The 12,127-nt window shown below is 37.3% G+C and overlaps 1 protein-coding gene across 6 annotated transcripts in view; it reads right to left on the bottom strand.

Annotated features, from left to right (window-relative positions):
• Positions 1 to 12,127, bottom strand: part of OSBPL6 (oxysterol binding protein like 6) — a 111,070-nt gene that overhangs the window by 12,237 nt on the left and 86,706 nt on the right. For all 6 annotated transcript variants that reach the window (XM_054209973.1, XM_054209978.1, XM_054209972.1 and 3 more), the window contains 10 exons: positions 11,462 to 11,569; positions 8,926 to 9,063; positions 7,466 to 7,553; positions 7,010 to 7,263; positions 4,836 to 4,973; positions 4,416 to 4,479; positions 3,722 to 3,800; positions 2,293 to 2,437; positions 1,070 to 1,214; positions 187 to 313 (listed from right to left, as the gene is read on the bottom strand). In XM_054209973.1, coding sequence (XP_054065948.1) covers positions 187 to 313; positions 1,070 to 1,214; positions 2,293 to 2,437; positions 3,722 to 3,800; positions 4,416 to 4,479; positions 4,836 to 4,973; positions 7,010 to 7,263; positions 7,466 to 7,553; positions 8,926 to 9,063; positions 11,462 to 11,569 — 1,286 coding nt within the window. The remainder of the gene's footprint in view (positions 1 to 186; positions 314 to 1,069; positions 1,215 to 2,292; positions 2,438 to 3,721; positions 3,801 to 4,415; positions 4,480 to 4,835; positions 4,974 to 7,009; positions 7,264 to 7,465; positions 7,554 to 8,925; positions 9,064 to 11,461; positions 11,570 to 12,127) is intronic.

Raw genomic sequence — 12,127 nt, 5'->3', positions numbered from 1 at the left:
GATGCTTTCTACTTTCCCTCAACTGGGTGAAACGGAACTTTGATTGCAATACTGAATACCTTCTCTGCTACCAGAATCCTCCAAAGCTTAGCTCAAACTGTAGCAAAGATACAGATAAAATTCAATACTCAGCCAAACCCAACCCTAAAGCCACCAAATATTAAGTGTATAAATAAGCATTCTTGCCTTTGATCCGGCCTGAATCGTGCATCTGTTGAAGGAAGAAGATCTTTCAGTAAAGGATCTAATTCATTGAGCTCAATAGCAAACCTCGTGAAGCCATAATAACGTTCATAATTGGTTGGCATGGAGCCTGTATGAATATGTATAAGAAGGAAAAAAAAGCTTTTTAAACTATTACTCTAAATATGCAAGACATTCATTTATTTATTAAATTATAACAGCAAAAATGTTAATGTTTTATTCTTACATACAATTAGAAAAGCTTCAAAAGCTATTGTCTAAGTGGAACAACATTCACTAAATATTAATTTCAACTGCTTACCCTGCAGAGTTTGTAATTACATGCTAATAGATTCAAAATTTTTATGATCTTCCTTCCTTTTTAAATAAAAATTACTGTTTTCAAGATCTTCAAGTTAAACATAGTTTCCTGTTCCCAGAAAGTGGGCTTATCAAATGTCTGTATAAAAGCTAACCTTGCCACCTCTGAAGACCAATCCTTTAGGCTACTGAATCATTAAGACAACAAACTCAATAAACTGGCACCTCCTTTTTGTCGATTCCAAATAAGCTACCCTGCTCTCTGTGAGAAGGCAGGCAGACAGGCCCAGATATCCAATTTTTTTTCTTAATGTTATTCTTATGTTGACCCCAAGACCCCAGAATATTTGACCAGGAGTCAGACTGAGATGTAGAAGACTATGCCCTGTAAGAACATTTCCATTTACCATTATTATAAACTCATGCAAATTCTTGTTCATTTGTCTAGCCACAAATTGAATTTTCTCCAGTAGTATTTTGTGTATTTAAAATTATGGCTTAAAAAGCTTTACATAGTTTAGGATCACACTACAGTGCCTGCCAGAGTTTCTAACAAGCTTCTTACCTGGCCTCCATATGCATTTGGCTGAAGGTGCAACCCCACAATAAAGGCCTTCATGCCACTTTCCAAAAAGGCGATGAACCACCTTCCCTTCTTGATCTATCACAACACCCTGGACCTCATTTACATTTGAATTCCAGTAGTTCACCTGCAAGTTTAAAAAAGAATTACTAGTTCACACTGGTTTTCGTATTACCCATTGTACCAAGACACATACTGCGTGAATCTTAATATGTGTCACCAACTCTCCAAACTTTCTATCAGAACAGCTCACCTGGAACCAAGAATATCAGAATTTGAAATTCAGATGATCTGAATATTAATTGATTTAGCATACGAGAAACCCTGAATAATTTGGTATGTAGTTTTGGTATAAAGGTATTTAAATTATTGTTGTTCATTAACCCAAATCCCACACAATCCAACAAAAATGACACTTTGAAAGCTGCAAGATCAGAGGTAGCTAACTGAATATACCTGTACGTGTAAGAGAATCCTTTGACAGGTGATGCACACTACTGTTTGCAGCAGGGAAGGTGGTCAGCCACTATTACTTCTTATTTGTTGCTTTCCATTTCTCTTCTCTGTTTTGCTTTTCTTAGACACATTTCTCTCTTACACCTTCACCCACTGAGGCAGTTGCCCATTCTCAGAACATCCGTCAAAAGATGAATTTCAGATTTACAGTAATGTACCATTGCTAACACCGCAATGCTACTGATGTATTTTGTTGCAATATGAAGACAAACTTATTTTTATAGAAATAATTGATAGTAACATAGCTATACAGTGATCTGGTTTTATATATGGTCCTCGCCTGGATACTAAAATACTATGAACCAAAGCAGCATTTTTTAATCTAAAGAGACAAAATATTGACTGCCAAGTTCTAGTAAAGGCAGAATTAAAATGGCACAGAAGTCCACAGTGACTGCATTTTCATTGTGGTAATAGAAAAGAAATTCTGACATTTCATATTTAACCTAAACCCAACAACAGTATAGCACACAGCTCTACAGCAATGCAACACGACGATATCAAATGTTCAATGGAATACAGCCATACTACTTGACATAGCCCTCTCATTTGACAAGTTAAATATTTACAAATGTTTATAAGACAAAACGTGGAATGTAGATTTCAGGAACACCGAAGAAACAGCTTGATGTATGCTTAAACTATGCAGTTTTATGACTATAAGGTATGTATTAGAATACATAGATTACCTTGACAAATGTGAGTTTACAGATACAAACACTGCTTTTTGTGTTTCTGATAGTTATCTCTCCATAGTGTTCTATCCACCTCCTTCCACTAAGAATATTATGTATGCAAGTAGTGACTTTGTTCCAGACATAGTAGTCTCCATACCTAAGAAGAGATTAACAAGTAGTTGGTAACATGTATTAATCATGATCATTACGGACGAAAAAGTAAAACATAGCTCCATTATCATAAATACAAGACCATATTCCTCAAAAAAGTTTGAAACAATAGCTAACTTTATTAAAGCACTGATTCTGGGTACATCACTGACCCTCCATAGAGGCGTTCATCTAAGCTCTAGCGCAGAGATCTAAAGAATGGTGCTATGAACCACGAAGCAAGACACTATGAACCACTGAAGCCCTGCACGAAATATTCACTGTCCTCAAAGCATTAAGTGCTTTGGCCGCAAATCCTTTAGGGGCAGGACAGTGAACAAAGATCAACATAACGCTGAACTGAGGCTATAAGAAGACAATGTAATTAAATTACAAATAGAATAAAATAAATATGGAAAGGAGATAACAGAAAGGAAGTAGGAAGCAGGAGCTCACTGGCACATTATCCCTTTCCCTCTGTAACAACTACTCAGAGTCAGAGCATCTCCATTGGCAAATAAGGGAATAAAATGAGGGAATTATACTGCGCAAAGCACATTCTCCTTCAGAGCTGAGGGGCAAGCATGAAGACAGAAGACAAAGATGCTCCTGAGTCCACTTACTTCAATTTCATGAGATGGATAAAGAGGTGGAGTGATGCCATACTGTTAGAGGCACAAGGAAAGGCTGGCTGCAATGTACAGGAGCGGGAATAGCACTGCAAAATCAGCAGACATTTAAAGTATCCTCTCCTTGCATATTCTCAGGATTTACAACTTGCAACTAGTCTTATCTGTGGTGAAGCTTCTTCTCACTACTCTGTCAACATCTGAAGAACTTGTTTTGGCCTATCTAAATTTTGAAAAATGACCTTACGTTATTACCAGTGGTTGTTCTGAGGGAACACTTAGCAGTATTGAGACCCTTAGTAAGGACAGTGAAGCTCCTAACAGTCCTATATTGCAGCCTTGTTCTGAACAGTTGATCACTACTGGACATATAGAATTTGGGTTCTCTCTCCTAAAAAATTTCTATCCCCCTCTGTGTATCACTTTCTAGACAGCTTGTATATTTTTCCTCCAAGAACCCAACTGGATATTCAGGCTCAAAAATGCTTCAGTATTCCCACCTGTACACTAAGGAGAGATTTGAGCTAGGCGCTAACTCTCAGCAGCACAATTCATGGGATACTGCATACGTCTGCATACACTTCCCCCAATCCATTCACAAGGCAGCACAGATTAGATTGCAGCAAAGACTGAAAGCAAAAGGAAATAGGACACTAGCTTACTTTGGAAGAGTCACATTCAAGGTTCCAACTGGCAGAATTTCCATTGATTTCCCCCAGAATTTGTTTTTCCACCTGATATCTGAATGTAATAGTGAAAGATTTACAAAACTGAAAAGACCGCTCTTACAGTGATCTGCGTAGCGCACGAAGATGATCTATGCTAGACCATCCAGTTTAAAACAGGACAGTATGAGGTTGCCATGAAATTACAAAAGAAAAAAAAAAAAAACACAAAACCAGAAAAATTACATTAGGTCAGAAAACCCAAAAATAAGTTTGATTTTCTTCTAGGAGTCTTGCCTGTGCTACACTACTGTCAAATCTCATGAAAACATTCAATACAAATTAAATGCATATGCCAGTAGATACACAAGGAAAGAAAGGGCTGCTTGTTCAACTGTGTAAAAAGAACTGCTTGTGTTTCTAAGAAATAATAATTTTTTTGGTAAAAAGCTTTTAAGCAGAAAAATATAAACAGACTGCAAGCGACAAGGGAAGGTGTAACACATCCTCTCACTCTTAAGAATTAGAATTTAGAGTGAAATAATTCAGAGCATCAGTTTGTAAGAAGTTACTACAAAAATAATAAGTATATAAATTTTGAGTAAGTTCCAAATGCAAAGTTCAGCTTGTACAGACAAAGTTTTTACTTGCTAATGAAAAAAGTTTATGCTTTTAAATTAAAAAAGTATACCTTGCCAAAACACAAAGTTCTTCGATTCACAGTGACAGGCCGAAATGGGAGGATGGTGGCTAACCTGGAAAACAGTTTGGCTGAGTTAAAAACAACTCATTTTCATTTCTAAGACAATACAATTGTTACTGCAGTATGAAAATACTAAATAGCACACACCATTTATTAGCCTATGTTGCTATGAAAACAGATTCAACTTAAGTTTGTACTTAAAACACTACGTTCTTAAAACACTTACTTGTGATTACTATAAAAATATATACCTTCTAGTATTTAATGAAGTTCACTCATACTAACAACCTTTCCTTACTACTAAGAAAGTGAACCGTTCTAACTAGAAAGAAAAAAAAAAAAAGATTACTCAATAAATTAAAGAAACCAAAATCTAAACAGGAGGATCTATCTAGAAACAAGCTTTACCTGCTCTGAGAAAAATCGAAACCCTTTGTCTTCTCTAATACATTCATAAGTTTCACCAAGCACTGGGTTGAATGGCTTGCTTCCTGCTCTGAAGTAGGTAGAGGCATAGCCTGACGCTGCAAAAGCAGCTATGAGAACCTGTGAAAATACAGACAAGAACGGAACTGAGAACAGGCAGAGATTCTTGTGTATATGCCATCACTATGTGGTATCGCCCAACTCACTCCACTCCAGAGTGAAATCTGGATGGAGGAAGCATGGCTGAGAGTGAAGCCATACATTCCAGCCAGAACCAGTATAAACCGTGTTTCTTTTGTTGATATAATTTGTTTATCTTCGTGGCCTCAGTCAGTCTCTTTCAACAGTCCCCTAAAATAATAATCTGCACAAGATACTGTTTTTCTACCTTTAAACAGGCTTATCACTAATGATCTAAAACACACACCCAGCTCTAGTTTATGCTCCCTATGAATAAGAATTATATGACAACTTCTAATGACAAGATCACATGCCATTTTCCTATGGGAACTATTTTATTTAGTGTCAAACATAAACAGTTCTCAGTTAGGATGTCCTTAATGCAGAGTTAAGGTTCTGCTAACAGTGGCGTGAACCTTAACCAGGGCCCCCCCTCCTCATGGTAGCAAGGTTCTAACACCCGTGTGAGTTTTTACATGCTTTGTTTTCTTCCCACTATGAAATGGGTGCTCCATTCTTTCTTTATTTCATATTACTCATAAATGCAGCATCAATAGAATTCACGCTGTTTTCACAGGCTTTTCTTCAACAGTAAAAACCTTCATTCTTCCAAAACCTTTTTCATTAATTTAACTATAAGACAATACAGAGAAACGAGGGGGTTTACTATCCTTATAATATATAGATCAATGACAAGAAAAAAGTTTCCACTACTTTTGGATGCTTATTTAAGATAGCAAAGTCCCAATTTTTCAAAGAGTGGTGAAGAAACAGGTAACTTATTCACAGCAGTGCTACCACTGATGCTTCGGGTACTTAGCACTTCTGCTAAGTAGTCCCACATGCTCCAGACTGGGTGTGCAATTTGCATTTTTTAAGTGCTTGTTAAAAGTTTGGGTTGTATCCCCCAGTATTGCAGAGATACCTGCAGTAGAGAAGGGAACTGAATCCAGTTTTGCAAGGAAGCTTTTGGTTGCACCATGGCTTTTCCTTCCTGAACTCTCCTGACTCCTTCAATACTCACCTTCCGAGCTTCTCAGCAAAGGAGGCAGAGTCCTACAGGCAACCAACCTGCTTTACTCAGTACAACCCTGCCCAGTCACTACAGGATCTCCCTTTTCTGAGGGATATAAGGAGCCTTGTAGGCAAACAGCATGTGATGATAAATAATTCAGCCCCCTGTCATAAGACAGGTCCAACTTCTTCAGTGGCAAGGAAAAAATACCAGTGTTTAGGACCCCTCGTTCTGCTGCAGGCTACGTGAACATGGCAGTTCATGGACCCGAGCACTGTGGCTATATGAGAGCCACAGGCAACCTCTCTTTTTCCAATTATCCACAGTACTGCCAACCCATACCAGGAAACAGTAGATATGTTCAGCAACAACATCGACAACTTTCCCCTAACAGTTTTTCCCTGTTTCTTCTGAGGAAAAGGAAACATGACAGATCAAAACATCTCGAGAACTGAACATAGGCTATTGGCTGCCAGTTAAAAACATAAGACATACTTATAGGGGAGCTGAAGTCAGGCTGCCCAGGCAAACTTTGTTTTGGTATTTTGGAAATTCTCTATTAGGAATTACCTAGGATGACATCTTATTGACACCTACATTGATCATAAGCCAGCCACAGACTTGATTAGCTCTTGGACGCTGCTGGACTTGACCACTGAAAGCCAGGAAAGGATGCTGCAGGGTTAGAAACTGCCACTGCCTACATATGTAGTCCTAGAGAGCAAGATCAGTCTTCACATCAGTGAATCACAATTGCTGGACTTGGTTTGAGGTCAAGAAAAGTCCTTCAGCCTTGTTCAGATCAAACCTACCACTCGTAATTGTTCACAGGATTCGTCTGACCCAGCAGGGAGGTCTGTTGTCTGTGTGCAGAAAGAGCAAGAGAGGACCCTGCACAGACCTCCACTCAACAGTTTCCATTTTACCACAGACATAAGTAGTGTTACACTGAATTTATTACCATGCGTTCATAAGGATCATCTGTTTCAGCAGCCTTGTCCAAGAGTTCACTGTATTCCAGCTCTTCACAAAGATGTTGCAAGGTATTCAGAGGTTCATTTAGCTCAACTGGCATGGATACTTTGGAAAGATCTTTGCCAATGTTATTTCTCAAAATATTCCACAGATTGATATTACTGGTGTCAGGGCTGGGAGCTGGGAGACAAGTTCTCCGTCCATTCCTGAATGCGCCTCCTGTTAGCTCACCATTGAGAACTGGGAAGGGAAAAAAAAAATATTATCATAAGAAAGCACGGATTAAGAAAGACAGACTTATCCATTGAACCAAGTCACCACCAGAACAAGCAAGCCCAACTTCACTGATTTCAGCTGAGCTGGTCTTGTACAGACATGCAGTAAATCTGGTACATGAACATAACCAACGTAATTTCCCAAAGTTTAAAACATAGCCGAATACTTTGCCGAGAAATGTTGTCTGCAACACTGGTGTTGTCCTCAGATATATTATCACTCACATCACTGATATAAGATTCATCATCAGAAGCCTAAAACATGAATAAAATATCAATTAAGCCAAACACACATAAAATATACTGACAAATTAGACAAAAATAATTAAATGAAACACAAATATTCAAGGAAATCATCTCTACCCAATTAGAGCTTTTAACTAAATCAACTGGATGTTTTAATCAGCCCATATTGCCAATACACTAAAAGTGTCAAAACAAATTCTATGCTCTCCTTATGTTTCTGAATTCCTTATTATGAAGCCAAATATAGATATTACATTTGCAAAAGGGTGACTTCAAATGAGACCAGAGATGAACAAGAAATTGACAGTGTAACGTGCTGGGGATGGGAGGTGAGAAGAAACAGTTGGATTTGTGCTCTTCAGGAGGAACAAAACAATAAAACTCTGCTTATGTTTCAGTAAAAAATTATATGAAAATCTACTTATTTTGCAAAACAAGAACTAGATCAGTGTTAAGACGATTTTTAATAAATTTCTTTTACAAAAAATATTTTTTTTCAGAAATATTACTTTCAAAATACTTTACAGTGTTTACTGATGACAGGGTATTATAAGGCCTATGCCATTTGGGGGTGATTTTGTAAAGTTTGTGTTTTATTTATACCATACAGACACACCAACTTTTTATGCTGATATAGACAATCCAGACTATTGAGATAACATGTACTTTACATCTATCAGAAGCAATAAGATAAGGAACCATTCCATTCTTTAGATGAGCAACTCTAGCCGTGGTTTTGCCAACTCGTAACACACGAGCAAGCCTTGTCAAAGAGAAAATATGGTTGCACACTCTTATTTCCTCTTACAGAAGAGTTGTGGTAGACCACAGCACTACTATGGCTTCATAAAAAAAGTATTTTAAAAAAATCAATAATTTTTTAAAATTGAAGAATTTATTCAGGATAGCACAGCAAAGGTGTGGACAGCAACGTGATTCAGGAGCCTAACTGTATCTGACTGCTTCAACTTTGAGCTTGAGTGAGCCAATTTTTCAGGGTTTTGTCTACTTCTCTGATTACAGAGAATAATTTTATATGTATAGTAGAAGACTTTTTTAAAGAATATTTTAAAATCTAAATTAGGCGACTGCATAGTCAGATGTAATTGCTCCTACGTCATTCATATCTGAAGCTGCCATAGTCTAGCAAGGACATGTACTGAACATAAGCTCCTGATACAAACAACTTTCAACTCAGTTTTACACTTCGGGGAGCTTCTGCACCCCATCACAAGGGAGTCTTGGGTTCATTTGTCTACACCTTATACATTCTGATACCTTTTTATTCTAAGTAGCATTATATAAAAAAAAAAAATTCACTAGGGGTAGCAATACCTAAATCTGTCCAACGGCAAAGCTGCAGCATGCTGTCATAGCCTACCTCGTTTTCTGAGGAGCTGGCAGATAGAAGCACTTCCTGTGCGTCAAAGAACTCTGAAACGGATTCAGACATAGAGAGCCTGCTCTCATTAGAAACTTGCTGAGACAGTGGCAAACTGACATGAATTTGTTCACCCGTCTGTAAATAAATCACAGAAATATAAAATTATTATTTCTAATATAAAAGAAATATGTATAGAAGGGGGAAATCACCTGAATAATTTTTCTATGCCAAATTATAAGCACGGATAGTAAAACCAGCATTTTAGTAGGGCTTTGTGCATACCTAACAGATGAGACTTTAACAGCTACAAAATAAAGTGCATTTTGAGCAGTGAGATACACGTCTTCATTTCAGGCCTGCTCAGCATCAGCTGCTAAGTTTTAGCAGCACGAAGAATCACAGATCTAGTTCTGTATCCGGAGGAATGATTTTGTGGACAATAGCTGGATTGTGTCAGACAAGTTGAACCATGAAATTCAGATGAAAAGACACCTGTTCATAACAAATTACGTGACTGGGAGCTAGCTGGGATACAACCAAAACTCAAGTATAAAGCTTTATAAGGTCAGGAAGTTACTTTCAAAATAAGTACGCTTGTGAATGAGTTTAGTAACAAATGTTTTAAATGTTTGAATATTCAGGAGAATGGCTATAGTATATATTTATGTGCTTTTTATCCCATGTTTGTAGTCCAAATCTCATTTGGGTTACACCATTAACACTGAATCAATACTACTAAAAGGAATGAACTCTCTATGGTTTATTATAAAGAGAATTTAACAGCAAAGGCAAGGGTTCAAAATTGTATTATGTGTATATCAGTAGGGGGACAAGCTAATTGAAATAGTGGAACATATCTTCCTCTTCCTGCCATTGACGGCAGGAACATCAGGTTTCAACATGTTACCCTACAGGCTATCGCTTTAAGAAGGGGGGAAAACAAATTAAGATTTTCTCCCTGTATCATCCCACCAAAGGAGCTGCTGCTGTGGAGGGAAAGAGGCTTCTGACTTAATCCCTTAATTTATACAGCATGTTGCTTCTGGGAGATAATACAGATGAAACTACTGAAGCCCTTCTAAACACAGTTAACTCTTCCGATTGCAACTCCATCCCCATTAATCTTACTACAGAGGTCCTGCAAATGGTTTTGTTGACATCTTAATCCTGTAGAATTATTCTATATAGTTGCCTCAAAATGCATTAACAAAAATAAAATCACAAACGAGCCAAGAGGTCAAAAGCCATTCCTTTTTACTGGATCTTATAAACTTGTAGATGGATTATGATGTTTGATGAATTATAATGGAAGTAGAAGCTCATTTCACTGTTATCTTTACATGAAGTGATTAAAACTTTAAGGTTTTGCATAAGCTAGAGGGACTTGGAAAAATACACATGCCTCTACCTGAAAAAGATTCTCACACAGGCATTATCTACACACTGCAAGATTATATATATAAAGCAATCAAGAGAAGAAGCGAATAAGGGATCTGGGAATCTCCTTGAAAAACTCCTTCAATCAGACACACTTGAACCAAGATAACAATGTACATATGAAAAAACAACAAAAAAAAAAAAACCAAAAAAAACCAGCTAGCCAACAAAAAAATACAAAATAGAAAAAATGGTCATTGCTCAGAGCTTCACTGCAGATTGCTGTGCTGTGGCACTCCTTCACCTCTATCTTCTGTCGCTAGTCTCTAACATGCTGGACTCTTAGAAAAATGGTTTGGATGTTTTCAGAAAGCAAATAAACAAAAGTAATTGGAAACATATTTTCACCTTCCTTTCTTGTTGGAAGAAATAATTAGGAGACAAGAGTATGTTAACTGAAATGGCATATGCATAGAAAAAAAACAGTGGAAAAGACAAATGAAAAATATTTTGGTAAAATGCAAGCAGAATCATTGTCAAAGTGACCATATTAATTGTAACATATTACAGCTCACAAATTGAGATTTGTGCTTCTCATGAGAGAAGCTGACCTGCTATTAATACAAATGTTCAGTAATCTGTTGACTGAGGAAAGCAAAACAAGAAAAACTAGATGTTGCAAACATGATATTAGCATAGTGATTGGTTCATTGACTGAATCTTTTGATTTCATCAGTGCCACTCAACACATTACACATTAGGCCCTCTAAGCACTTGCAGGATCAGGCCATTAAATACTTCAGTGTGCTGTTGATTTGGCAAGAAACCAAGATACAGAATTGGTTAGCTAGTGCGTGTTACAGTCAAATACAGTAAAAACCTCACTAATTCCCACAGCCCAGAATTAATATTCCAAAACTGGATTCCTTCCCCGTTTCTCTGCAGAGACCAAACTGAGTTCTTTCATGAGATCTGAAATATGCAAAATAAAAGACAGAAGTTTTATTTTATGTAGGGAAAATACAATCTGACTTTTTCTATAAATGAACACTTGCCAATCTGAAAAATTCCGTAATTTGCCAGGTGTGTTTCAGCTATTAGTGAGAATTAGCAAGGTTTGATTGTACTCTAAATCCATTAAAGGCCAAAGTCTTACCTCATCAGGACTAGGGATAATATTTACACTGACAACCTGATCACAAATAACAGATTCTGAATGTATTCTGTTCAAGCGACTCCTTAGTTCAGCATTCTGGTTGAGAGCCTTAAAATAAAAATTGCACATTTCATTTAAAATTAAAAGTAAGCGTTAAACAGGAAAAAAGAAAAAAAAAAGCAGCTTCTTCCCACCAATTTCCTAAGAAATCACATGATTTAGTGTTTTGGTTGGTTTGCCTTCAGTGATTTTCAAGATGCAGGGGGGACAGATATTCTCCTAGAATGTAGCAATGGCATTCTACCTTAATTCTTCAGATAGTTCTTTGACAGGTGTACTGGTGGGTTATGTACGTTATGGAAATGGGGAGTGAATGCAACAAGAATGAAACTGTCGAACAAACAGGAACTACCTGCAAAATGCCCAAAGAGGCAATTCTTGGTTTACAACTATACAGCCCTTTCTGAGCCAAGGTTATCAGCACATAGAGCCTGCAGAAGGAAACTGCTTCCCTCGCTGCAAAAACAACATAATTGCTAGTATCATTGGGTGTTTGCCCATCCAGGTCCTACTGATCCATTAGAGTGTCACAAATACCAAAAGAATTCAACTGGTGTCTGGTATCTGCTGATTTTTCTCCTTTTTTAAAGCCCAATCTAGTTCCTA

The sequence above is a fragment of the Rissa tridactyla genome, chromosome 7 (assembly GCF_028500815.1).
Source record: "Rissa tridactyla isolate bRisTri1 chromosome 7, bRisTri1.patW.cur.20221130, whole genome shotgun sequence".
Classification (NCBI taxonomy): Eukaryota; Metazoa; Chordata; class Aves; order Charadriiformes; family Laridae; genus Rissa; species Rissa tridactyla.
Note: the sequence above shows the minus strand (reverse complement) of the source record. Positions and strands in the feature narration are given on the sequence as shown.